Source organism: Oncorhynchus keta, chromosome 9, assembly GCF_023373465.1.
Source record: "Oncorhynchus keta strain PuntledgeMale-10-30-2019 chromosome 9, Oket_V2, whole genome shotgun sequence".
NCBI lineage: Eukaryota > Metazoa > Chordata > Actinopteri > Salmoniformes > Salmonidae > Oncorhynchus > Oncorhynchus keta.
This window is the reverse complement of record NC_068429.1, coordinates 581,842-606,679: the sequence shown is the minus strand read 5'-3', so window position 1 is coordinate 606,679 and position 24,838 is coordinate 581,842. Positions and strand designations below refer to the sequence as shown.

General features: G+C 47.5%; 2 protein-coding genes and 1 long non-coding RNA gene across 33 annotated transcripts in view; 1 reads left to right on the top strand and 2 right to left on the bottom strand.

The window, feature by feature from the left end:
- Window positions 1–6,375: 6,375 nt before the first annotated feature.
- LOC127931618 (uncharacterized) lies at window positions 6,376–10,078 on the bottom strand. 28 transcript variants are annotated; one of them, XM_052524758.1, is made up of 7 exons: window positions 8,791–10,064; window positions 8,313–8,552; window positions 7,925–8,174; window positions 7,707–7,840; window positions 7,332–7,571; window positions 7,058–7,105; window positions 6,376–6,963 (listed from the first exon to the last, which is right to left on the bottom strand). In XM_052524758.1, the coding sequence occupies exons 1-7, from the start codon at window positions 8,948–8,950 to the stop codon at window positions 6,638–6,640; spliced, it is 1,398 nt and encodes a 465-aa protein (XP_052380718.1). In that variant the 5' UTR covers window positions 8,951–10,064; the 3' UTR covers window positions 6,376–6,637. The 28 variants fall into 28 exon arrangements, with proteins under 28 accessions (XP_052380718.1, XP_052380730.1, XP_052380737.1 ...); XM_052524770.1 differs by having other exon boundaries at window positions 8,313–8,408; window positions 8,839–10,064; XM_052524777.1 differs by having other exon boundaries at window positions 8,313–8,360; window positions 8,839–10,064.
- A 902-nt stretch (window positions 10,079–10,980) lies between these two features.
- Window positions 10,981–24,838, bottom strand: part of LOC118381963 (protein Hook homolog 3-like) — an 83,850-nt gene continuing 69,992 nt past the window's right edge. Inside the window, 3 exon segments of the mRNA XM_052524756.1 lie at window positions 10,981–13,988; window positions 19,738–19,809; window positions 20,984–21,189. Of these exon segments, the coding sequence (XP_052380716.1) occupies window positions 13,842–13,988; window positions 19,738–19,809; window positions 20,984–21,189 (425 nt within the window). The 3' untranslated portion in view covers window positions 10,981–13,841.
- Window positions 16,528–19,445, top strand: LOC127931622 (uncharacterized). 4 transcript variants are annotated; one of them, XR_008141948.1, is made up of 5 exons: window positions 17,519–17,583; window positions 17,736–17,803; window positions 17,989–18,124; window positions 18,674–18,741; window positions 19,243–19,445. It is a non-coding gene; the product is annotated as an uncharacterized LOC127931622 (long non-coding RNA). The 4 variants fall into 4 exon arrangements; XR_008141949.1 differs by lacking the exons at window positions 17,519–17,583; window positions 17,736–17,803 and adding an exon at window positions 16,528–16,715 and having other exon boundaries at window positions 18,023–18,124; XR_008141950.1 differs by having other exon boundaries at window positions 17,534–17,803; window positions 18,023–18,124.

Below are 24,838 nucleotides of genomic sequence, written 5' to 3'. Positions count from 1 at the left end.
TAGTGTGTAACTTATCTAGATGATATTGTGTTACTTATCTAGATGCTATCTAGATGCTATCGTGTTACTTATCTAGATGGTAGTGTGTTACTTATCTAGATGATAGTGTGTTACTTATCTAGATGGTAGTGTGTTACTTATCTAGATGATATTGTGTTACTTATCTAGATGATATTGTGTTCCTTATCTAGATGCTATCGTGTTACTTATCTAGATGGTAGTGTGTTACTTATCTAGATGATAGTGTGTTACTTATCTAGATGTTATGTGTTACTTATCTAGATGATAGTGTGTAACTTATCTAGATGATATTGTGTTACTTATCTAGATGCTATCTAGATGATATCGTGTTACTTATCTAGATGGTAGTGTGTTACTTATCTAGATGATAGTGTGTTACTTATCTAGATGGTAGTGTGTTACTTATCTAGATGTTAGTGTGTTACTTATCTAGATGATATTGTGTTACTTATCTAGATGCTATCGTGTTACTTATCTAGATGCTATTGTGTTACTTATCTAGATGGTAGTGTGTTACTTATCTAGATGATAGTGTGTTACTTATGTAGATGATATTGTGTTACTTATCTAGATGATATTGTGTTACTTATCTAGATGGCAGTGTGTTACTTATCTAGATGGTAGTGTGTTACTTATCTAGATGGTAGCGTGTTCCTTATCTAGATGGTAGCGTGTTCCTTATCTAGATGGTAGCGTGTTACTTATCTAGATGGTAGCGTGTTACTTATCTAGATGGTAGCGTGTTACTTATCTAGATGGTAGTGTGTTACTTATCTAGATGGTAGTGTGTTACTTATCTAGATGGTAGCGTGTTACTTATCTAGATGGTAGTGTGTTACTTATCTAGATGATAGTGTGTAACTTATCTAGATGATATTGTGTTACTTATCTAGATGCTATCTAGATGCTATCGTGTTACTTATCTAGATGGTAGTGTGTTACTTATCTAGATGGTAGTGTGTTACTTATCTAGATGGTAGTGTGTTACTTATCTAGATGGTATTGTGTTACTTATCTAGATGCTATCGTGTTACTTATCTAGATGCTATTGTGTTACTTATCTAGATGATATTGTGTTACTTATCTAGATGGTAGTGTGTTACTTATCTAGATGGTAGTGTGTTACTTATCTAGATGGTAGCGTGTTCCTTATCTAGATGGTAGCGTGTTCCTTATCTAGATGGTAGCGTGTTACTTATCTAGATGGTAGCGTGTTACTTATCTAGATGGTAGCGTGTTACTTATCTAGATGGTAGTGTGTTACTTATCTAGATGGTAGCGTGTTCCTTATCTAGATGGTAGTGTGTTACTTATCTAGATGGTAGTGTGTTACTTATCTAGATGGTAACGTGTTACTTATCTAGATGATATTGTGTTACTTATGTAGATGGTAGCGTGTTACTTATCTAGATGGTAGTGTGTTACTTTTCTAGATGGTAGTGTGTTACTTATCTAGATGGTAGTGTGTTACTTATCTAGATGGTAGTGTGTTACTTATCTAGATGGTAGTGTGTTACTTATCTAGATGGTAGTGTGTTACTTATCTAGATGGTAGTGTGTTACTTATCTAGATGGTAGTGTGTTACTTATCTAGATGGTAGTGTGTTACTTATCTAGATGGTAGTGTGTTACTTATGTAGATGGTAGTGTTACTTATCTAGATGGTAGTGTGTTACTTATCTAGATGGTAGCGTGTTCCTTATCTAGATGGTAGCGTGTTACTTATCTAGATGGTAGCGTGTTACTTATCTAGATGGTAGCGTGTTACTTATCTAGATGGTAGTGTGTTACTTATCTAGATGGTAGTGTGTTACTTATCTAGATGGTAGTGTGTTACTTATCTAGATGGTAGTGTGTTACTTATCTAGATGGTAGTGTGTTACTTATCTAGATGGTAGTGTGTTACTTATCTAGATGGTAGTGTGTTACTTATCTAGATGGTAGTGTGTTACTTATCTAGATGGTAGTGTGTTACTTATCTAGATGGTAGTGTGTTACTTATCTAGATGGTAGTGTGTTACTTATCTAGATGGTAGTGTGTTACTTATCTAGATGGTAGTGTGTTACTTATCTAGATGGTAGTGTGTTACTTATCTAGATGGTAGTGTGTTACTTATCTAGATGGTAGTGTGTTACTTATCTAGATGGTAGTGTGTTACTTATCTAGATGGTAGCGTGTTACTTATCTAGATGGTAGTGTGTTACTTATCTCGATGGTAGGGTGTTACTTATCTAGATGGTAGTGTGTTACTTATCTAGATCGAGCCCAACTCTTCAGGGTATAGATTTGTGAGAATGTTACGACAGAAAACATCTCAGTGGTTTTAAAAAGGTCAGAAACCTTTTTTTTTGTCCGACAACATTTTTGAAGACATGTCTCGGGAAACGTGACTGTGCCTTTGTAGACAAAAAGACTCAGAGAAACAGGCGGTGTTTTATACAAGCTTTATTACAACTTGGTTAACAGCTGTACATGTCAGAGCGTAGGAAGCACATTTTATCAACAGGTTTCAAATGGACAGGTAACTATGACCACTAATGTCCTCCTCCTCTGTTTGTTCGTCCCATACAGTGTGTACATATTATACAAGCAGCAATAGAAAACTTGGCAAATGGAAAGGTTATTTGCTACTTTATTTTTAAATGTAAAATAAGTCTTTCCTATGAATAAAAAATACAGCAACCATAAAACCTGGCGATTAAGTTCTGACTGAAAAGCCTCAGTTCTTAAAGTTTTTTTTAGCCTTGCAAAACCAGATTGAACGCTACGCTCACCATTGTATGAAACATTCAGTCTGGTGTAACTATGCTAGAGGTTTATTGTCCTGTGTAGAACACTAGCCTGGTCCCAGATCACTTGTCAAGACAGCACACACTGATCTGGGACCAGGCTAGGAGACTAACCGATCTGGGACCAGGCCAGGAGACTAACCGATCTGGGACCAGGCCAGGAGACTAACCGATCTGGGACCAGGCTAGGGGACTAACCGATCTGGGACCAGGCTAGGGGACTAACCGATCTGGGACCAGGCTAGGAGACTAACCGATCTGGGACCAGGCTAGGAGGCTAACCGATCTGGGACCAGGCCAGGAGACTAACCGATCTGGGACCAGGCCAGGAGACTAACCGATCTGGGACCAGGCCAGGAGACTAACCGATCTGGGACCAGGCCAGGAGACTAACCGATCTGGGACCAGGCCAGGAGACTAACCGATCTGGGACCAGGCCAGGAGACTAACCGATCTGGGACCAGGCCAGGAGACTAACCGATCTGGGACCAGGCCAGGAGACTAACCGATCTGGGACCAGGCCAGGAGACTAACCGATCTGGGACCAGGCCAGGAGACTAACCGATCTGGGACCAGGCTAGGAGACTAACCGATCTGGGACCAGGCCAGGAGACTAACCGATCTGGGACCAGGCCAGGAGACTAACCGATCTGGGACCAGGGACCATCTGGGACCAGGCCAGGAGACTAACCGATCTGGGACCAGGCCAGGAGACTAACCGATCTGGGACCAGGCCAGGAGACTAACCGATCTGGGACCAGGCTAGGAGACTAACCGATCTGGGACCAGGCCAGGAGACTAACCGATCTGGGACCAGGCCAGGAGACTAACCGATCTGGGACCAGGCCAGGAGACTAACCGATCTGGGACCAGGCCAGGAGACTAACCGATCTGGGACCAGACTAGGAGACTAACCGATCTGGGACCAGGCCAGGAGACTAACCGATCTGGGACCAGGCCAGGAGACTAACCGATCTGGGACACAAGTCGAGACACGTTGCCCAACCAATCATATCACCACATGTCAGGAGACTAGTATTTAACACAAGTAGAGACACGTTGCCCAACCAATCATATCACCACATGTCAGGAGACTAGTATTTAACACAAGTAGAGACACGTTGCCCAACCAATCATGTCAGGAGACTAGTATTTAACACAAGTAGAGACACGTTGCCCAACCAATCATGTCAGGAGACTAGTATTTAACACAAGTAGAGACACGTTGCCCAACCAATCATATCACCACATGTCAGGAGACTAGTATTTAACACAAGTAGAGACACGTTGCCCAACCAATCATATCACCACATGTCAGGAGACTAGTATTTAACACAAGTAGAGACACGTTGCCCAACCAATCATGTCAGGAGACTAGTATTTAACACAAGTAGAGACACGTTGCCCAACCAATCATGTCAGGAGACTAGTATTTAACACAAGTAGAGACACGTTGCCCAACCAATCATGTCAGGAGACTAGTATTTAACACAAGTAGAGACACGTTGCCCAACCCAAATCATACAAGTAGTAAAAGCCATACAAAGTTCATCAGTTACATAATAGTATGGACACATCCTTTTGTTATAAACTGAAATACACACAGTATCACACAGTATCAGCAACAAGTCAACAAGTCAACAAGTCAACAAGTCTACTTTTACTCACACCGGTTTGGTTTTTACCACTCGAGGCGAAAGCACTTTCAACATGTTCATGATATAACATGACAGGAAAGATCCTCTTTGACTTCTACCCGTCTGTCCATTAGTGGTCCATTAGTGGCGCAGCGGGTCTAGAGGCATCACTATAGACCCGGGTTCGATCCCGGGCCCAGCGTCGTCCGGGCTAGGGGAGGGTTTGAACGGGGTAGGCCGTCATTGTAAATAAGAATTTGTTCTTGCTTAGTTAAATAAAGGTTAAATAAAAAAATAAAACGTTTGTTTGTTCTTGTACTAAAATTAGTGTTTTATACTGGACAGGCGGAGGTAGAACATCCCTGTTTCAGTCCGTTTTCTAACGTTTGGTGCCTAATGAACATGACCCGGGACAGGGCAGTCTTACTATGTGAGCCATCTGCTAATGAACCACGACCCGGGACAGGGCAGTCTTACTACGTGAGCCATCTGCTAATGAACCACGACCCGGGACAGGGCAGTCTTACTATGTGAGCCATCAGCTAATGAACCACGACCTGGGACAGGGCAGTCTTACTACGTGAGCCATCTGCTAATGAACCACGACCCGGGACAGGGCAGTCTTACTATGTGAGCCATCAGCTAATGAACCACGACCTGGGACAGGGCAGTCTTACTACGTGAGCCATCTGCTAATGAACCACGACCCGGGACAGGGCAGTCTTACTATGTGAGCCATCTGCTAATGAACCACGACCCGGGACAGGGCAGTCTTACTATGTGAGCCATCTGCTAATGAACCACGACCCGGGACAGGGCAGTCTTACTATGTGAGCCATCAGCTAATGAACCACGACCCGGGACAGGGCAGTCTTACTATGTGAGCCATCTGCTAATGAACCACGACCGGGACAGGGCAGTCTTACTATGTGAGCCATCTGCTAATGAACCACGACCCGGGACAGGGCAGTCTTACTGCGTGGGCCATCTGCTAATGAACCACGACCCGGGACAGGGCAGTCTTGCTGCGTCGGCCATCTGCTAATGAACCACGACCCGGGACAGGGCAGTCTTGCTGCGTCGGCCATCTGCTAATGAACCACGACCCGGGACAGGGCAGTCTTGCTGCGTCGGCCATCTTGCTGTATTTTTCAAAAAGGCTCTGCCATGGCATCCTATCAACAAGCCTACTTGTTTTATAAAACGTTTAGAGAAAGGTTTTACACATTTTATACAATGTAGGAAATGTATGAATCTAAGTCAATACTGCATATGTATGTATGAATCTAAGTCAATATTGCATATGTATGTCAAATAAAAACAGGAATAAATATCAAAGTTATAAAGGCTAGAGCGAAGCATGTGATCTCTTCTAACAATACCCACCACCATTTAGAGAGAAACACATGGAGGTTATTATCAGTGAAATAAAGAAGCAGAGCGCTCCTTACATAGAGGTTAAGTCATCATTTACATTTATCAGAACACTTATAAAGAAATACATGGAAACTAAACATCTAGATCTAGACCGAGTGTACAAAACATTAAGAACACCTGCTCTTTCTGTGATATAGAGCCCTCCAACTCAACTCTGGAACAGTTTCAATCCAGGTCTGATTTAGACATGGGACACCAGGGTCTGATTTAGACATGGGACACCAGGGTCTGATTTAGACATGGGACGCCAGGGCCTGATTTAGACATGGGACACCAGGGTCTGATTTAGACATGGGACACCAGGGCCTGATTTAGACATGGGACACCAGGGCCTGATTTAGACATGGGACACAGGGCCTGATTTAGACATGGGACACCAGGGCCTGATTTAGACATGGGACACCAGGGTCTGATTTAGACATGGGACACCAGGGTCTGATTTAGACATGGGACACCAGGGTCTGATTTAGACATGGGACACCAGGGCCTGATTTAGACATGGGACACCAGGGCCTGATTTAGACATGGGACACCAGGGCCTGATTTAGACATGGGACACCAGGGCCTGATTTAGACATGGGACACCAGGGTCTGATTTAGACATGGGACACCAGGGCCTGATTTAGACATGGGACACCAGGGCCTGATTTAGACATGGGACACCAGGGCCTGATTTAGACATGGGACACCAGGGTCTGATTTAGACATGGGACACCAGGGCCTGATTTAGACATGGGACACCAGGGCCTGATTTAGACATGGGACACCAGGTAGATGAAGGGGAGGAGACAGGTTACAGAAGGATTTTTAAGCCTTGAAACAATGTATTGTGTATGTGTGCCATTCAGAGGGTGAACGGGCCAGACTAAATATTTAAGTCCCTTTGAACAGGGTATGGTAGTAGGTGATAGACGGTTTGTGTCAAGAACTGCAACGCTGCTGGGTTTTTCCACTCTCAACAGTTTCCCGTGTGTATCAAGAATGGTCCACCAACCACAGGACATCCAGCCAACTGACACAACTGTGGGAAGCACTGGAGTCAACATGGGCCAGCATCCCTGTGGAACGCTTTCGACACCTTGTAGAGTCAACATGGGCCAGCATCCCGTGGAACACTTTCGACACCTTGTAGAGTCAACATGGGCCAGCATCCCCGTGGAACACTTTGACACCTTGTAGAGTCAACATGGGCCAGCATCCCCGTGGAACACTTTCGACACCTTGTAGAGTCAACATGGGCCAGCATCCCTGTGGAACGGACACCTTGTAGAGTCAACATGGGCCAGCATCCCTGTGGAACGCTTTAGACACCTTGTAGAGTCAACATGGGCCAGCATCCCTGTGGAACGGACACCTTGTAGAGTCAACATGGGCCAGCATCCCTGTGGAACGCGACACCTTGTAGAGTCAACATGGGCCAGCATCCCTGTGGAACGCTTTAGACACCTTGTAGAGTCAACATGGGCCAGCATCCCTGTGGAACACTTTCGACACCTTGTCGAGTCAACATGGGCCAGCATCCCTGTGGAACACTTTCGACACCTTGTAGAGTCAACATGGGCCAGCATCCCTGTGGAACGCTTTCAACACCTTGTCGAGTCAACATGGGCCAGCATCCCTGTAGAACACTTTCGACACCTTGTAGAGTCAACATGGGCCAGCATCCCCGTGGAACACTTTCGACACCTTGTCGAGTCAACATGGGCCAGCATCCCTGTGGAACGCTTTCCACCAAGTCAACATGGGCCAGCATCCCAGGAACGCTTTCAACACCTTGTAGAGTCAACATGGGCCAGCATCCCTGTGGAACGCTTTCAACACCTTGTAGAGTCAACATGGGCCAGCATCCCTGTGGAACACTTTCGACACCTTGTCGAGTCAACATGGGCCAGCATCCCTGTGGAACACTTTCGACACCTTGTCGAGTCAACATGGGCCAGCATCCCTGTGGAACGCTTTCCACCAGAGTCAACATGGGCCAGCATCCCTGTGGAATCAACACCTTGTAGAGTCAACATGGGCCAGCATCCCTGTGGAACCTTTCAACACCTTGTAGAGTCAACATGGGCCAGCATCCCTGTGGAACGCTTTCAACACCTTGTAGAGTCAACATGGGCCAGCATCCCTGTGGAACGCCCTCAACACCTTGTAGAGTCAACATGGGCCAGCATCCCCGTGGAACGCTTTCGACCACTTGTAGAGTCAACATGGGCCAGCATCCCTGTGGAACACTTTCGACACCTTGTCGAGTCAACATGGGCCAGCATCCCTGTGGAACGCTTTCGACACCTTTAGAGTCCACATGGGCCAGCATCCCCGTGGAACACTTTCGACACCTTGTCGAGTCAACATGGGCCAGCATCCCTGTGGAATCCACCACTTGTCGAGTCAACATGGGCCAGCATCCCTGTGGAACGCTTTCAACACCTTGTAGAGTCAACATGGGCCAGCATCCCTGTGGAACGCTTTCAACACCTTGTAGAGTCAACATGGGCCAGCATCCCTGTGGAACGCTTTCAACACCTTGTAGAGTCAACATGGGCCAGCATCCCTGTGGAACGCCCTCAACACCTTGTAGAGTCAACATGGGCCAGCATCCCTGTGGAACACTTTCGACACCTTGTCGAGTCAACATGGGCCAGCATCCCTGTGGAACGCTTTCGACACCTTGTAGAGTCCACATGGGCCAGCATCCCCGTGGAACACTTTCGACACCTTGTCGAGTCCACATGGGCCAGCATCCCTGTGGAACACTTTCGACACCTTGTAGAGTCAACATGGGCCAGCATCCCCGTGGAACACTTTCAACACCTTGTAGAGTCCACATGGGGCCAGCATCCCTGTGGAACACCGACACCTTGTCGAATCCACATGGGCCAGCATCCCTGTGGAACGCTTTCAACACCTCGTAGAGTCAACATGGGCCAGCATCCCTGTGGAACACTTTCAACACCTTGTAGAGTCAACATGGGCCAACATCCCTGTGGAACGCTTTCAACACCTTGTAGAGTCAACATGGGCCAACATCCCTGTGGAACGCTTTCAACACCTTGTAGAGTCAACATGGGCCAACATCCCTGTGGAACGCTTTCAACACCTTGTAGAGTCCATGCCCTGATGAGGCTAAAGGGGAGGGGGGGGGTTACAACTCAATATTAGGAAGGTGCTCCTAATGTTTTGCACACTCAGTATATACACATTTGATTAGAGGATCAAGTGCAATAAATGATGATATTGCCCTTTTTCTCTCAGACCCAGTGAAACACAAACAACACCCAACAGATACACACCAGGTTTACAGTACAGTGACCATGTGTTGCTGGTCGCTTGATCATCGTCATTGAGAATAACACTGTCTTCCATGTAGTCCTCGCTTTGCACCACACCTTTAGAACAAGAGGTTTCCTTGACCTTGGAGACAGCATGAAGAATCTTTAAAAATGTTTTGTTTTGTTTATCCCCAGCCCTAGCTCCAGCTCTCCCCGTTACCCCATTAGAGACTACTGTTCTTGTCTCAGAGTATGTCATGACGATAGAGGTTCGCAAGCAGATGCAGGTCTGTGAGTGAAGGAGGAGGAGGAGGAGGGGGGGGGTAGGTTAGGGTGGCCTCTGAGAGGGCGGCGCCGTCTGGGTCTGTAGAGAGCCCTTACACCCCCCCAGTCCTGGGCATAGTCTGGGCCCGCCCGCCCGGCCCGTCCTCCGTTAGAGTTGAGGGTTAGTGTTGAATTGATGAAGGGTTATTTTCAGCTCGACTCATTATTAAGCCATGGTCATGCACCCGCCCATCACCCCTGCCTGCGCTGGTCATGTAATGTCATCACTGTGGAGAGGAGGGAAAAGAGAGGAGAGAGAGAGAGAGAGAGAGGAGTGGAGAGAGAGAGATAGAAGAGTGGAGAGAGAGAGGAGTCGAGTGAGAGAGAGATAGAAGAGTGGAGAGAGAGAAGAGTCGAGTGAGAGAGATAGAAGAGTGGAGAGAGAGAGATAGAAGAGTGGAGAGAGAGAGATAGAAGAGTGGAGAGAGAGAGATAGAAGAGTGGAGAGAGAGAGATAGAAGAGTGGAGAGAGAGAGGGGAGTCGAGTGATAGCGAGATAGAAGAGTGGAGAGAGAGAAGAGTCGAGTGAGAGAGATAGAAGAGTGGAGAGAGAGAGATAGAAGAGTGGAGAGAGAGAGAGGGAGGAGTCTCGAGAGAGAGAGAGAGAAGAGAGAGAGAGAGAGAGAGAGAGAGAGAGAGAGAGAGAGAGAGAGAGAGAGAGAGAGAGAGAGAGAGAGAGAGAGAGAGAGAGAGAGAGAGAGTCGAGAGAGAGAGAGAGAGAGAGAGAGAGGGAGAGAGAGAGAGAGAGAGAGAGAGAGAGAGAGAGAGAGAGGAGGCGAGAGAGAGAGAGAGGAGGCGAGAGAGAGAGAGAGAGAGAGGAGGCGAGCGAGAGAGAGAGAGAGAGGAGGCGAGCGAGAGAGAGAGGAGGCGAGAGAGAGACACAGAGAGAGAGAGAAAGAGAGAGAGAAAGAGAGAGAGAAAAGAGAGAGAGAGAGAGAGAGAGAGAGAGAGAGAGAGAGAGAGAGAGAGAGAGAGAGAGAGAGAGAGAGACAACAACAACCAGTAAGAGGTTTGGTTATAATGATACAGCAGATCATGATCAAAACGGTCTGACAGAGAGTGAATGACGGAGGGGATCAAAGCCATGGACAGTTCTCAACTACCACAGATCTTTCACCAGAATATAGACACATTTGCTGTGCCACTAGAAACCACTAAACAGTCATGTTGCCACCCTGTAGGTTTACATCTATCTAGACCAGGGCTCTCCAACCCTGTTCCTGGAGAGATACCATCCTGTAGGTTTACATCTATCTAGTCCAGGGCTCTCCAACCCTGTTCCTGGAGAGATACCATCCTGTAGGTTTACATCTATCTAGACCAGGGCTCTCCAACCCTGTTCCTGGAGAGATACCATCCTGTAGGTTTACATCTATCTAGAACAGGGCTCTCCAACCCTGTTCCTGGAGAGATACCATCCTGTAGGTTTACATCTATCTAGACCAGGGCTCTCCAACCCTGTTCCTGGAGAGGTACCCTCCTGTAGGTTTACATCTATCTAGACCAGGGCTCTCCAACCCTGTTCCTGGAGAGGTACCATCCTGTAGGTTTACATCTATCTAGTCCAGGGCTCTCCAACCCTGTTCCTGGAGAGATACCTACTGTAGGTTTACATCTATCTAGTCCAGGGCTCTCCAACCCTGTTCCTGGAGAGGTACCCTCCTGTAGGTTTACATCTAGTCCAGGGCTCTCCAACCCTGTTCCTGGAGAGATACTCTCCTGTAGGTTTACATCTATCTAGACCAGGGCTCTCCAACCCTGTTCCTGGAGAGATACCAAAGTTTATAATCCACCTCCCTGTAAAGTTTATAATCCACCTCCCTGTAAAGTTTATATCCACCTCTCTGTAAAGTGTATACACCTCCTCCCTGTAAAGTTGATAAACCTCCTCCTTGTAAAGTTGATAAACCTCCTCCCTGTAAAGTTTATAATCCTCCTCCCTGTAAAGTTGATAAACCGCCTCCCTGTAAAGTTTATAAACCGCCTCCCTGTAAAGTTGATAAACCTCCTCCCTGTAAAGTTGATAAACCTCCTCCCTGTAAAGTTTATAATCCTCCTACCTGTATAGTGTATAATTCACCTCCCTGTAAAGTTTATAATCCACCTCCCTGTAAAGTTTATAATCCTCCTCCCTGTAAAATGTATAATCCTCCTCCCTGTAAAGTTTATAATCCTCCTCCCTGTAAAGTTTATAATCCTCCTCCCTGTAAAATGTATAATCCTCCTCCCTGTAAAGTTTATAATCCTCCTCCCTGTAAAATGTATAATCCTCCTCCCTGTAAAATGTATAATCCTCCTCCCTGTAAAGTTTATAATCCTCCTCCCTGTAAAATGTATAATCCTCCTCCCTGTAAAGTTTATAATCCTCCTCCCTGTAAAGTTTATAATCCTCCTAACTGTAAAGTTTATAATCCTCCTCCCTGTAAAGTTTATAATCCTCCTCCCTGTAAAGTTTATAATCCTCCTCCCTGTAAAGTTTATAATCCTCCTCCCTGTAAAGTTTATAATCCTCCTCCCTGTAAAGTTTATAATCCTCCTCCCTGTAAAGTTTATAATATACCTCCTTGTGTGGCAGCAGTGGTTATTTTACGTTTGTATTGCAGGCCACTTCAAATGGCTTTTTGCTATGCTATACAACATCATAGCCACTGTTTGACTAGGTCCAGCGCATAGATAGTGGTTATGGACCGTTAGTATGCAGACGGGTTCATATGGGACAGTTACAGCTGTGCATCGTGTTAGTTACGAGTGTGGATCTAGAGGACAAAAAGAGAGGACAGTTTGGTATTTCCTCATGCAACACAGGATAATAGGGAGAGACACTCACTCGTTCACCATAATCGATAATGACTACTGGTTGATTTGAGAACAGGAGTCTACAGGGGAAGAGGTTTCCCTTCTTCATTTCAGGAGAAACACTTGATCAATATGAATCTTTGTTCTGTTCTGTAAATGCCGTATGTGTATAATTACCTACTCTACTGCTAGGTCCCAGTTTAGCCAACTACAGACTACACCTAAAACAAAGACTGTCTAAAACAGACTGCACGTAAAACAAAGACTGTCTAAAACAGACTGCACGTAAAACAAAGACTGCCTAAAACAGACTGCACGTAAAACAAAGACTCTAAAACAGACTGCACGTAAAACAAAGACTGTCTAAAACAGACTGCACGTAAAACAAAGACTGTCTAAAACAGACTGCACGTAAAACAAAGACTGCCTAAAACAGACTGCACGTAAAACAAAGACTCTAAAACAGACTGCACGTAAAACAAAGACTGTCTAAAACAGACTGCACGTAAAACAAAGACTGCCTCAAACAGACTGCACGTAAAACAAAGACGGCCTCAAACAGACTGCACGTAAAACAAAGACTGTCTAAAACAGACTGCACGTAAAACAAAGACTGTCTAAAACAGACTGCACGTAAAACAAAGACTGCCTAAAACAGACTGCACGTAAAACAAAGACTGCCTAAAACAGACTGCACGTAAAACAAAGACTGTCTAAAACAGACTGCACGTAAAACAAAGACTGTCTAAAACAGACTGCACATAAAACAAAGACTGCCTAAAACAGACTGCACGTAAAACAAAGACTGCCTAAAACAGACTGCACGTAAAACAAAGACTGTCTAAAACAGACTGCACGTAAAACAAAGACTGCCTAAAACAGACTGCACGTAAGTAAAACAAAGACTGTCTAAAACAGACTGCACGTAAGTAAAACAAAGACTGTCTAAGAGACTGAACACACTTAACACATACTATGTACTGTACTGGGTTTAAAGATATCAACTGGTCACTAGCCCTATACGTAGTGGATACACCCTCTACAAAACTAAAGCGCATTCAAGCAATAGATCTGAAAATATTCTCTGTTTCTCTTTTCATAAGGGTTCAAATACTACAACAACAACAACAACAACAACAACAACATGGCATCTCTACTCTTGTGTTACATAGAAACAACAAGTTATTAGATAGGAGGATTCCAAACAGAAGAAGGTGAACAGAACAGGTAACATCGTTTTACAGAAATGTGCATAATAATTATTGCTAATAAATCCAGGTAACCAGATTTAAAAGGGAGACTGAAGGACTGTGGAGGAGGACAGAGAACAAAGGAGCATCAGAGGATTTATTCTGAACCGGTCCAGTGAACACGGGATCACTAAGCTCAGCCGACACCCATACAACTGGACTGTGTGTCCTGATGGACACCTGCAGGGGGTCAGGGGTCAGGGGGGAAAAAAAAGGTTCAGGTAGGGGTCAGGGTGCCATGTCTACCTGGCCGTGGCGGTACCTGGCCTGGAAGGGTCGGAGGTCAAAGGTCGGGTTGAAGAGTCACGGCGCCGTGTCTACCTGGCGGTGGCGGACTGGGGTCCCGGGTATCCGGGGTAAGAGCGGCGTGTGCTGGTAGCCTGTCTCTGGCGGGCCAGGAAGGACTGTCCGGAACCCGTACTGGCCAGTCGGTCCTCTGCTGCCTTCTTCTGGAGAGCCATGCCCTGAGGGGAGGGGGGCAGACATGTTTCATTAAGACACATATTCATTAAAAGATGTTGGTTAAATCCCCTGTGTCTGCTATGTGAGTTTTCTTCTCATTTTTGACTCAAAACACTGAAGCCAGCAACACTAACACTACACTGTTTATATACATGGAGTTTTCATTTCGGGAGGCAGGTAGCCTAGTGGTTAGAGGGGGGAGGCAGGTAGCCTAGTGGTTAGAGGGGGGAGGCAGGTAGCCTAGTGGTTAGAGGGGGGAGGCAGGTAGCCTAGTGGTTAGAGCGTTGCGCCAGTAACCGAAAGGTTGCTGGATCGAATCCTGAGCTGACAAGGTAGAAATCTGTCGTTCTGCCCCTGAACAACGCAGTTAACCCACAGTTCCTAGACCAGTTAACCCACTGTTCCTAGACCAGTTAACCCACTGTTCCTAGACTAGTTAACCCACTGTTCCTAGACCAGTTAACCCACTGTTCCTAGACCAGTTAACCCACTGTTCCTAGACCCCACTGTTCCTAGGCCAGTTAACCCACTGTTCCTAGACCAGTTAACCCACTGTTCCTAGACCAGTTAACCCACTGTTCCTAGGCCAGTTAACCCCCTGTTCCTAGGCCAGTTAACCCACTGTTCCTAGGCCAACATTGTAAATAAGTATTTGTTCTTAACTGACTTGCCTGTTAAAATAAAGGTAAAAAATGTTGTTTTTTTTAAAAGTGGCATAGGAAATCCTACAGTGCCCTCTAGTGTTTGACAGGAGTAACAACATATAATAATTTATTTTTATTTTTATAACTAACCCAAGACAGACTGTCGTTTCTAATGGGAGCAAAGTAATCGTAGTGGGCAGAACAAGCAAGGAGGAGGGCAGAGCCAAGCACGAGCGAGATCCTATTGGCGCGTTCTAGAATATATTTGCATATTTCTGTTTACGGAACACCTACTCTGTGAAGTGCGCGTGTGCAATAACTCAATTCACCCTTGAACATCTTGTAAACAATTAAATTGATTTAAACTTTGGCAAAAGGGTAAAGTCCACAAAACTTAGTCCACTCTGTTCATAACAGATTGAAGTTTTGGGAACAGAAAACTGTATTGAGATTAAATGTTACATGAGAAAATTTGCAGAATGTCAGCGAAAATCCATCAAACTCAATCTTCTCCCATTTCCGGCCACTGGGCTTCCTCTCATCACCATATTTGGTAGTGAGTGGAAATGTCACATAATTTATACATCTGGTGGAACATCTGGTTCTTTGTTCCATCTGTGGTAATACAGTCTGGGGTAAATATGTACCATGTTGTAGCAGGCAGACACTACCGTGCCCCCGAGTATGCGAAACGGATCACGGATGTGGTACTTCTCGGATGGGTACTCCGCTTGTACACCACATTTTGAAGCACGCAACGATGCAAGCTTCAGCGAAATGTATGGACAGAAATACGAGGCAATCACATAAGAAATCAAATGTAAAATGTCTTGAAATCGACGACGGCCATTATTTGAGCAAGAGAAAATACACTCCGACTTCAGAATTAAATGTTGCCTATTTTCATCTCATATGTTGCCTGACTACAATATGTTATCTTGATACTTTAATAAATACATGTTTACCTGCCTACAATGCCCACGTGAGGTATTACAGTAGGGGGAGTGCTGCTCAGCGTGAGGTAATACAGTAGGGGGAGTGCTGCTCAGCGTGAGGTAATACAGTAGGGGGAGTGTGAGGTAATACAGTAGGGGGAGTGTGAGGTAATACAGTAGGGGGAGTGCTGCTCAGCGTGAGGTAATACAGTAGGGGGAGTGCTGCCCAGCATGAGGTAATACAGTAGGGGAGTGCTGCTCAGCGTGAGGTAATACAGTAGGGGGAGTGCTACTCAGCGTGAGGTAATACAGTAGGGGAGTGCTGAGGTAATACAGTAGGGGAGTGCTGAGGTAATACAGTAGGGGGAGTGCTGCTCTGCGTGAGGTGATACAGTAGGGGAGTGCTGCTCAGCATGAGGTAATACAGTAGGGGAGTGCTGCTCAGCATGAGGTAATACAGTAGGGGAGTGCTGCTCAGCGTGAGGTAATACAGTAGGGGAGTGCTGCTCTGCGTGAGGTGATACAGTAGGGGAGTGCTGCTCAGCATGAGGTAATACAGTAGGGGAGTGCTGCTCAGCGTGAGGTAATACAGTAGGGGAGTGCTGCCCAGCATGAGGTAATACAGTAGGGGAGTGCTGCTCAGCGTGAGGTAATACAGTAGGGGGAGTGCTACTCAGCGTGAGGTAATACAGTAGGGGAGTGCTGAGGTAATACAGTAGGGGGAGTGCTGAGGTAATACAGTAGGGGGAGTGCTGCTCTGCGTGAGGTGATACAGTAGGGGGAGTGCTGCTCAGCATGAGGTAATACAGTAGGGGGAGTGCTGCTCAGCATGAGGTAATACAGTAGGGGGAGTGCTGCTCAGCGTGAGGTAATACAGTAGGGGAGTGCTGAGGTAATACAGTAGAGTGCTGGGAGGCTGAGGTAATACAGTAGGGGGAGTGCTGCTCTGCGTGAGGTGATACAGTAGGGGGAGTGCTGCTCAGCATGAGGTAATACAGTAGGGGGAGTGCTGCTCAGCATGAGGTAATACAGTAGGGGGAGTGCTGCTCAGCGTGAGGTAATACAGTAGGGGGAGTGCTGCTCAGCGTGAGGTAATACAGTAGGGGGAGTGCTGAGGTAATACAGTAGGGGGAGTGCTGCTCAGCGTGAGGTAATACAGTAGGGGGAGTGCTGCTCAGCATGAGGTAATACAGTAGGGGGAGTGCTGCTCAGCGTGAGGTAATACAGTAGGGGGAGTGATGAGGTAATACAGTAGGGGGAGTGCTGCTCAGCATGAGGTAATACAGTAGGGGGAGTGCTGAGGTGATACAGTAGGGGGAGTGCTGCTCAGCATGAGGTAATACAGTAGGGGGAGTGCTGCTCAGCATGAGGTAATACAGTAGGGGGAGTGCTGCTCAGCGTGAGGTAATACAGTAGGGGGAGTGCTGAGGTAATACAGTAGGGGGAGTGCTGCTCAGCATGAGGTAATACAGTAGGGGGAGTGCTGAGGTGATACAGTAGGGGAGTGCTGCTCAGCATGAGGTAATACAGTAGGGGAGTGCTGCTCAGCATGAGGTAATACAGTAGGGGAGTGCTGCTCAGCGTGAGGTAATACAGTAGGGGAGTGCTGCTCAGCGTGAGGTAATACAGTAGGGGAGTGCTGCTCAGCGTGAGGTAATACAGTAGGGGAGTGCTGCTCAGCGTGAGGTAATACAGTAGGGGAGTGCTGCTCAGCGTGAGGTAATACAGTAGGGGGAGTGCTGCTCAGCGTGAGGTAATACAGTAGGGGGAGTGCTGCTCAGCGTGAGGTAATACAGTAGGGGAGTGCTGCTCAGCGGTAATACAGTAGGGGAGTGCTGCTCAGCGTGAGGTAATACAGTAGGGGAGTGCTGCTCAGCGTGAGGTAATACAGTAGGGGGAGTGCTGCTCAGCGTGAGGTAATACAGTAGGGGGAGTGCTGCCCAGCATGAGGTAATACAGTAGGGGGAGTGCTGCTCAGCGTGAGGTAATACAGTAGGGGGAGTGCTGCTCAGCGTGAGGTAATACAGTAGGGGGAGTGCTGAGGTAATACAGTAGGGGGAGTGCTGAGGTAATACAGTAGGGGGAGTGCTGCTCTGCGTGAGGTGATACAGTAGGGGGAGTGCTGCTCAGCATGAGGTAATACAGTAGGGGGAGTGCTGCTCAGCATGAGGTAATACAGTAGGGGGAGTGCTGCTCAGCGTGAGGTAATACAGTAGGGGGAGTGCTGCTCAGCGTGAGGTAATACAGTAGGGGGAGTGCTGAGGTAATACAGTAGGGGAGTGCTGCTCAGCGTGAGGTAATACAGTAGGGGGAGTGCTGCTCAGCATGAGGTAATACAGTAGGGGGAGTGCTGAGGTGATACAGTAGGGGGAGTGCTGCTCAGCATGAGGTAATACAGTAGGGGGAGTGCTGCTCAGCATGAGGTAATACAGTAGGGGGAGTGCTGCTCAGCGTGAGGTAATACAGTAGGGGGAGTGCTGCTCAGCGTGAGGTAATACAGTAGGGGGAGTGCTGCTCAGCGTGAGGTAATACAGTCGGGGGAGTGCTGCTCAGCGTGAGGTAATACAGTAGGGGAGTGCTGATCAGCGTGAGGTAATACAGTAGGGGAGTGCTGCTCAGCGTGAGGTAATACAGTCGGGGAGTGCTGCTCAGCGTGAGGTAATACAGTGGGGGAGTGCTGCTCAGCGTGAGGTAATACAGTAGGGGGAGTGCTGCTCAGCGTGAGGTAATACAGTAGGGGGAGTGCTGCTCAGCGTGAGGTAATACAGTAGGGGAGTGATGAGGTAATACAGTAGGGGAGTGCTGCTCAGCATGAGGTAATACAGTAGGGGAGTGCTGAGGTGATACAGTAGGGGAGTGCTGCTCAGCATGAGGTAATACAGTAGGGGGAGTGCTGCTCAGCATGAGGTAATACAGTAGGGGAGTGCTGCTCAGCGTGAGGTAATACAGTAGGGGGAGTGCTGCTCAGCGTGAGGTAATACAGTAGGGGAGTGCTGCTCAGCGTGAGGTAATACAGTCGGGGGGAGTGCTGCTCAGCGTGAGGTAATACAGTAGGGGAGTGCTGATCAGCGTGAGGTAATACAGTAGGGGAGTGCTGCTCAGCGTGAGGTAATACAGTCGGGGGAGTGCTGCTCAGCGTGAGGTAATACAGTCGGGGGAGTGCTGCTCAGCGTGAGGTAATACAGTAGGGGAGTGCTGCTCAGCGTGAGGTAATAGAGTAGGGGGAGTGCTGCTCAGCGTGAGGTAATACAGTAGGGGGAGTGCTGCTCAGCGTGAGGTAATACAGTAGGGGAGTGCTGCTCAGCGTGAGGTAATACAGTAGGGGAGTGCTGCTCAGCGTGAGGTAATACAGTAGGGGAGTGCTGCTCAGCGTGAGGTAATACAGTGGGGGGAGTGTTGCTCAGCGTGAGGTAATACAGTAGGGGGAGTGCTGCTCAGCGTGAGATAATACAGTAGGGGAGTGCTGCTCAGCGTGAGGTAATACAGTAGGGGAGTGCTGCTCAGCGTGAGGTAATACAGTAGGGGAGTGCTGCTCAGCGTGAGGTAATACAGTAGGGGGAGTGCTGCTCAGCGTGAGGTAATACAGTAGGGGAGTGCTGCTCAGCGTGAGGTAATACAGTAGGGGAGTGCTGCTCAGCGTGAGGTAATACAGTATTGGGAGTGCTGCTCAGCGTGAGGTAATACAGTCGGGGGAGTGCTGCTCAGCGTGAGGTAATACAGTAGGGGGAGTGCTGCTCAGCGTGAGGTAATACAGTAGGGGGAGTGCTGCTCAGCGTGAGGTAATACAGTAGGGGGAGTGCTGCTCAGCGTGAGGTAATACAATCGGGGGAGTGCTGCTCAGCGTGAGGTAATACAGTCGGGGGATTGATGCTCAGCGTGAGGTAATACAGTCGGGGGAGTGCTGCTCAGCGTGAGGTAATACAGTCGGGGGAGTGTGAGGTAATACAGTAGGGGGAGTGCTGAGGTAATACAGTCGGGGGAGTGCTTCTCTAATGTAATGTTTAATGCGTTCTCCCGACTCTCGTAATCAAGAGAATGTCCTGGGAGAATGCACTCGTAGCACGAGAGTGTGTAGAACGGTAGTGTGTATATTGAGGAAACAGCAACCCGATGAGTTAAGAGTACGATGACTAACATGTAATACAGTGCTGGTACAATATAACAAAACACACCATGTTGTACCAGGCAGACACTATGAGTTTCTCCTCCTGGTCTCTCTGAGCCTTGGTCTTGTCGTAGTCTTTCTGTAGCGGGAGATCAACAGGAACAGTAGGTTAGTAAACTACTCCCCAACCCCTCCTCCATCCTAACCCCTCCTCCATCCTAACCCCTCCTCCATCCTAACCCCTCCTCCATCCTAACCCCTCCCCCATCCTAACCCCTCCCCGATCTTAACCCCTCCTTCATCCTAACCCCTCCTCCATCCACTCCCCAACCCTAACCCCTCCATCCTAACCCCTCCTCCATCCTAACCCCTCCTCCATCCACTCCCCAACCCTAACCCCTCCTCCATCCTAACCCCTCCCCCATCTTAACCCCTCCTCCATCCTAACCCCTCCTCCATCCACTCCCCAACCCTAACCCCTCCTCCATCCTAACCCCTCCCCCATCTTAACCCCTCCTCCATCCTAACCCCTCCATCCTAACCCCTCCTCCATCCTAACCCCTCCCCAACCCTAAACCCTCCTCCATCCTAACCCCTCCATCCTAACCCCTCCCCCATCTTAACCCCTCCATCCTAACCCCTCCTCCATCCACTCCCCAACCCTAAACCCTCCTCCATCCTAACCCCTCCTTCATCCTAACCCCTCCTCCATCCACTCCCCAACCCTAACCCTTCCTTCATCCTAACCCCTCCTCCATCCACTCCCCAACCCTAACCCCTCCTTCATCCTAACCCCTCCTCCATCCACTCCCCAACCCTAACCCCTCCTCCATCCTAACCCTAATCCCTCCTCCATCCTAACCCCTCCCCCATTTAACCCCTCCTCCATCCTAACCCCTCCTCCATTCTAACCCCTCCTCCATCCGCTCCCCAACCCTAACCCCTCCTCCATCCTAACCCCTCCTCCATCCTAACCCCTCCTCCATCCACTCCCCAACCCTAACCCCTCCTCCATCCTAACCCTTAACCCTCCCCCATCTTAACCCACTCCTCCATCCCCTCCCCAACCCTAACCCCCTCCTCCATCCCCAAACCTTCCTCCTACATCCTAACCCTGAAACCATAACCCAGCCCCTGGTACCTCCTACATCCTAACCCTGAAACCATAACCCAGCCCCTGGTACCTCCTACATCCTAACCCTGAAACCATAACCCAGCCCCTGGTACCTCCTACATCCTAACCCTGAAACCATAACCCAGCCCCTGGTACCTCCTACATCCTAACCCTGAAACCATAACCCAGCCCCTGGTACCTCCAGAGAGTGCAGCATCCTTTCCCTCTCCTGCAGCTGGTTCTTCAGGGTCTGGACCTCTGGTGCCGAGCCCTGGTTCTGCTTAGGGTCCAGGGTCCGGATAACACTCTTCGCTTTCTCCAGGTACTTCTTATATCTGTCCTCCATCTGCTTCATGTCTTCATCCTTCTTCTTTAACGCCTCTTCCAGTTCCTCTACTTTCTGGGCTGGAAAGAGAGAGAAAACAAAACACCAAAGAGTTACACACAGTTCATAGAAATGAAAGGAAAGGAAAAGGGTTGAGAACGTACAGCTAAGTAAACTTGGGATAAAAGCATCTGCGAAAATCCACATTTTTATATATTTGTTCTCACCCACAATCATACATTAGACCTTGTCATCTCTGACCTCACTGAAACCTGATGTTACACCGGGTCCACCTGCTACTGAAACCTGATGTTACACGGGGTCCACCTGCTACTGAAACCTGATGTTACACCAGGTCCACCTGCTACTGAAACCTGATGTTACACCGGGTCCACCTGCTACTCAAACCTGATGTTACACCGGGTCCACCTGCTACTGAAACCTGATGTTACACCGGGTCCACCTGCTACTGAAACCTGATGTTACACCGGGTCCACCTGCTACTGAAACCTGATGTTACACCGGGTCCACCTGCTACTGAAACCTGATGATCCACCAGGTCCACCTACTACTGAAACCTGACGATCCACCAGGTCCACCTACTACTGAAACCTAATCATCCACAGGGTCCACCTGCTACTGAAACCTAATCATCCACAGGGTCCACCTACTACTGAAACCTGATGATCCACAGGGTCCACCTACTACTGAATCCTAACAATCCACAGGGTCCACCTGCTACTGAAACCTGATGATCCACAGGGTCCACCTGCTACTGAAACCTGATGTTACACCAGGTCCACCTGCTACTGAAACCTGATGTTAAACCGGGTCCACCTACTACTGAAACCTGATGTTACACCAGGTCCACCTACTACTGAAACCTAACAATCCACAGGGTCCACCTGCTACTGAAACCTGATGATCCACAGGGTCCACCTGCTACTGAAACCTAACAATCCACAGGGTCCACCTACTACTGAAACCTAACAATCCACAGGGTCCACCTACTACTGAAACCTGATGTTACACCAGGTCCACCTACTACTGAAACCTAACAATCCACAGGGTCCACCTACTACTGAAACCTGATGATCCACAGGGTCCACCTACTACTGAAACCTAACAATCCACAGGGTCCACCTACTACTGAAACCTGATGATCCACAGGGTCCACCTGCTACTGAAACCTAACAATCCACAGGGTCCACCTACTACTGAAACCTGATGTTACACCAGGTCCACCTACTACTGAAACCTGATGTTACACCAGGTCCACCTACTACTGAAACCTGATGTTACACCGGGTCCACCTACTACTGAAACCTGATGTTACACCAGGTCCACCTACTACTGAAACCTAACAATCCACAGGGTTCACCTGCTACTGAAACCTGATGTTACACCAGGTCCACCTACTACTGAAACCTGATGATCCACAGGGTCCACCTGCTACTGAAACCTGATGTTACACTGGGTCCACCTGCTACTGAAACCTGATGTTACACCAGGTCCACCTGCTACTGAAACCTGATGTTACACCAGGTCCACCTGCTACTGAAACCTGATGTTACACCGGGTCCCCCTACTACTGAAACCTGATGTTACACCAGGTCCACCTACTACTGAAACCTAACAATCCACAGGGTCCACCTGCTACTGAAACCTGATGATCCACAGGGTCCACCTGCTACTGAAACCTGATGTTACACCAGGTCCACCTGCTACTGAAACCTAACAATCCACAGGGTCCACCTGCTACTGAAACCTGATGTTACACAGGGTCCACCTGCTACTGAAACCTAGTAGACAACCACCGACGAAACCCATGCTACCTCTTTTCCACCATTAAATACCTACTCAAACCGGCTTGAGTCACCCATCAATGCTGCTACGACAGAGGACTGTGGAAGATTCTCCACATACCTGGAATCGTCACTCCCCACCTCCCACCCAGCCACCACCCCGCCCCCCAAATGTATCGTATCTAACCTTCCATAAACTGCTTTACTCCGACCTCACCTGCTGAGATATTGTCCACAAGCTGTGGCCTTGACTCCATCTCCACAACCCTACTGAAATCTTGTTTCCTCCACTCTCAGACATTTTATAAAGGAACTGATCAACAAGTGAACAAAAAGCTTGTCAAACTTGACCTCCAATGACCTCTGAGACTGTCCAATCCGGTTTCAGGCCTAACCACAGTAGAGAAACAGCCCTCGTCAGAGGTGTAAACCCCTTCCTCATGTCAACTGACAGTGGACTCCCGAACATCCTCGTCCTCAGTTCCGCCATCGCCATCCTCCTGGATCGACAGTACTGTCATTAAACTGGTTCACCAGTTTACCAACAGCACACAATATGTTGCCGTAGGAAATGTCAAGTCAGAACCCACCACAATTACCTGTGGTGTCCCTCAAGGCTCAGTCTTAGGTCCACTCCTACTCATAATCTACACGTTCCCCCTTGGTCTCCTAATCATTTAACACAGCATCCACTTCCACTGCTACGCTGACGACAAACAGATCTACATAAAAACCACCCTGCACTTCCTCTCGTCTATTAACACCCTCACCAGCTGTCTGGATGACATCAAGGCCTGGATGTCAAACAATCTCCAGCAACTCAACAACAGCTTGTGCAGAACAGCGCTGCCAGGGTCCTCACAGGAACCCGGAGGTCTAACCACATCACGCCCCTTCGAGCCTCTCTCCACTGGCTGCCCACCATATTCAGAATCAACTTCCTGTTAGTCTTCAAAACTCTCAACGCCTCTGGTCCCCAATACCTCAGTGAACTCCTCAGGCCGAAACAGTCTTCACTGTCACTCTGGTCAAATGATCAAAGACTGTTTGGGACTCTAAAGACATGCTTAAAAACAATGGGTCCTGGAAGGAACTCAATGCCTTTAAGTCAGAGCTCAATAATCACTTCTTAAAACTGTATTTCACTTAATATGATCTATGATGTGGTGTATGTTGGTATATGTTGCTATAGTTTAGAGTTCTATTGGTCTTCTACTAGAGTTCTATTGGCCTTCTACTATAGTTTATAGAGTTCTATTGGTCTTCTACTAGAGTTCTATTGGTCTTCTACTAGAGTTCTATTGGTCTTCTACTAGAGTTCTATTGGTCTTCTACTAGACTTCTATTGGTCTTCTACTGCCGCGTTCTAATGGTCTTCTACTACCGCGTTCAATTGGTCTTCTACTAGAGTTCTATTGGTCTTCTACTAGAGAGTTCTATTGGTCTTCTACTAGAGTTCTATTGGTCTTAAACTAGAGTTCTATTGGTCTTCTACTAGAGAGTTCTATTGGTCTTCTACTAGAGAGTTCTATTGGACTTCTACTAGAGAGTTCTATTGGTCTTCTACTAGAGAGTTCTATTGGTCGTCTACTAGAGAGTTCTATTGGTCTTCTACTAGAGTTCTATTGGTCTTCTACTAGAGTTCTATTGGTCTTCTACTAGAGTTTAGAGTTCTATTGGTCTTCTACTAGAGTTCTATTGGTCTTCTACTGCCACGTTCTAATGGTCTTCTACTGCCACGTTCAATTGGTCTTCTACTAGAGTTCTATTGGTCTTAAACTAGAGTTATATTGGTCTTAAACTAGAGTTATATTGGTCTTCTACTAGAGAGTTCTATTGGTCTTCTACTAGAGAGTTCTATTGGTATTTTACTAGAGTTCTATTGGTCTTCTGCTAGAGAGTTCTATTGGTCTTCTACTAGAGT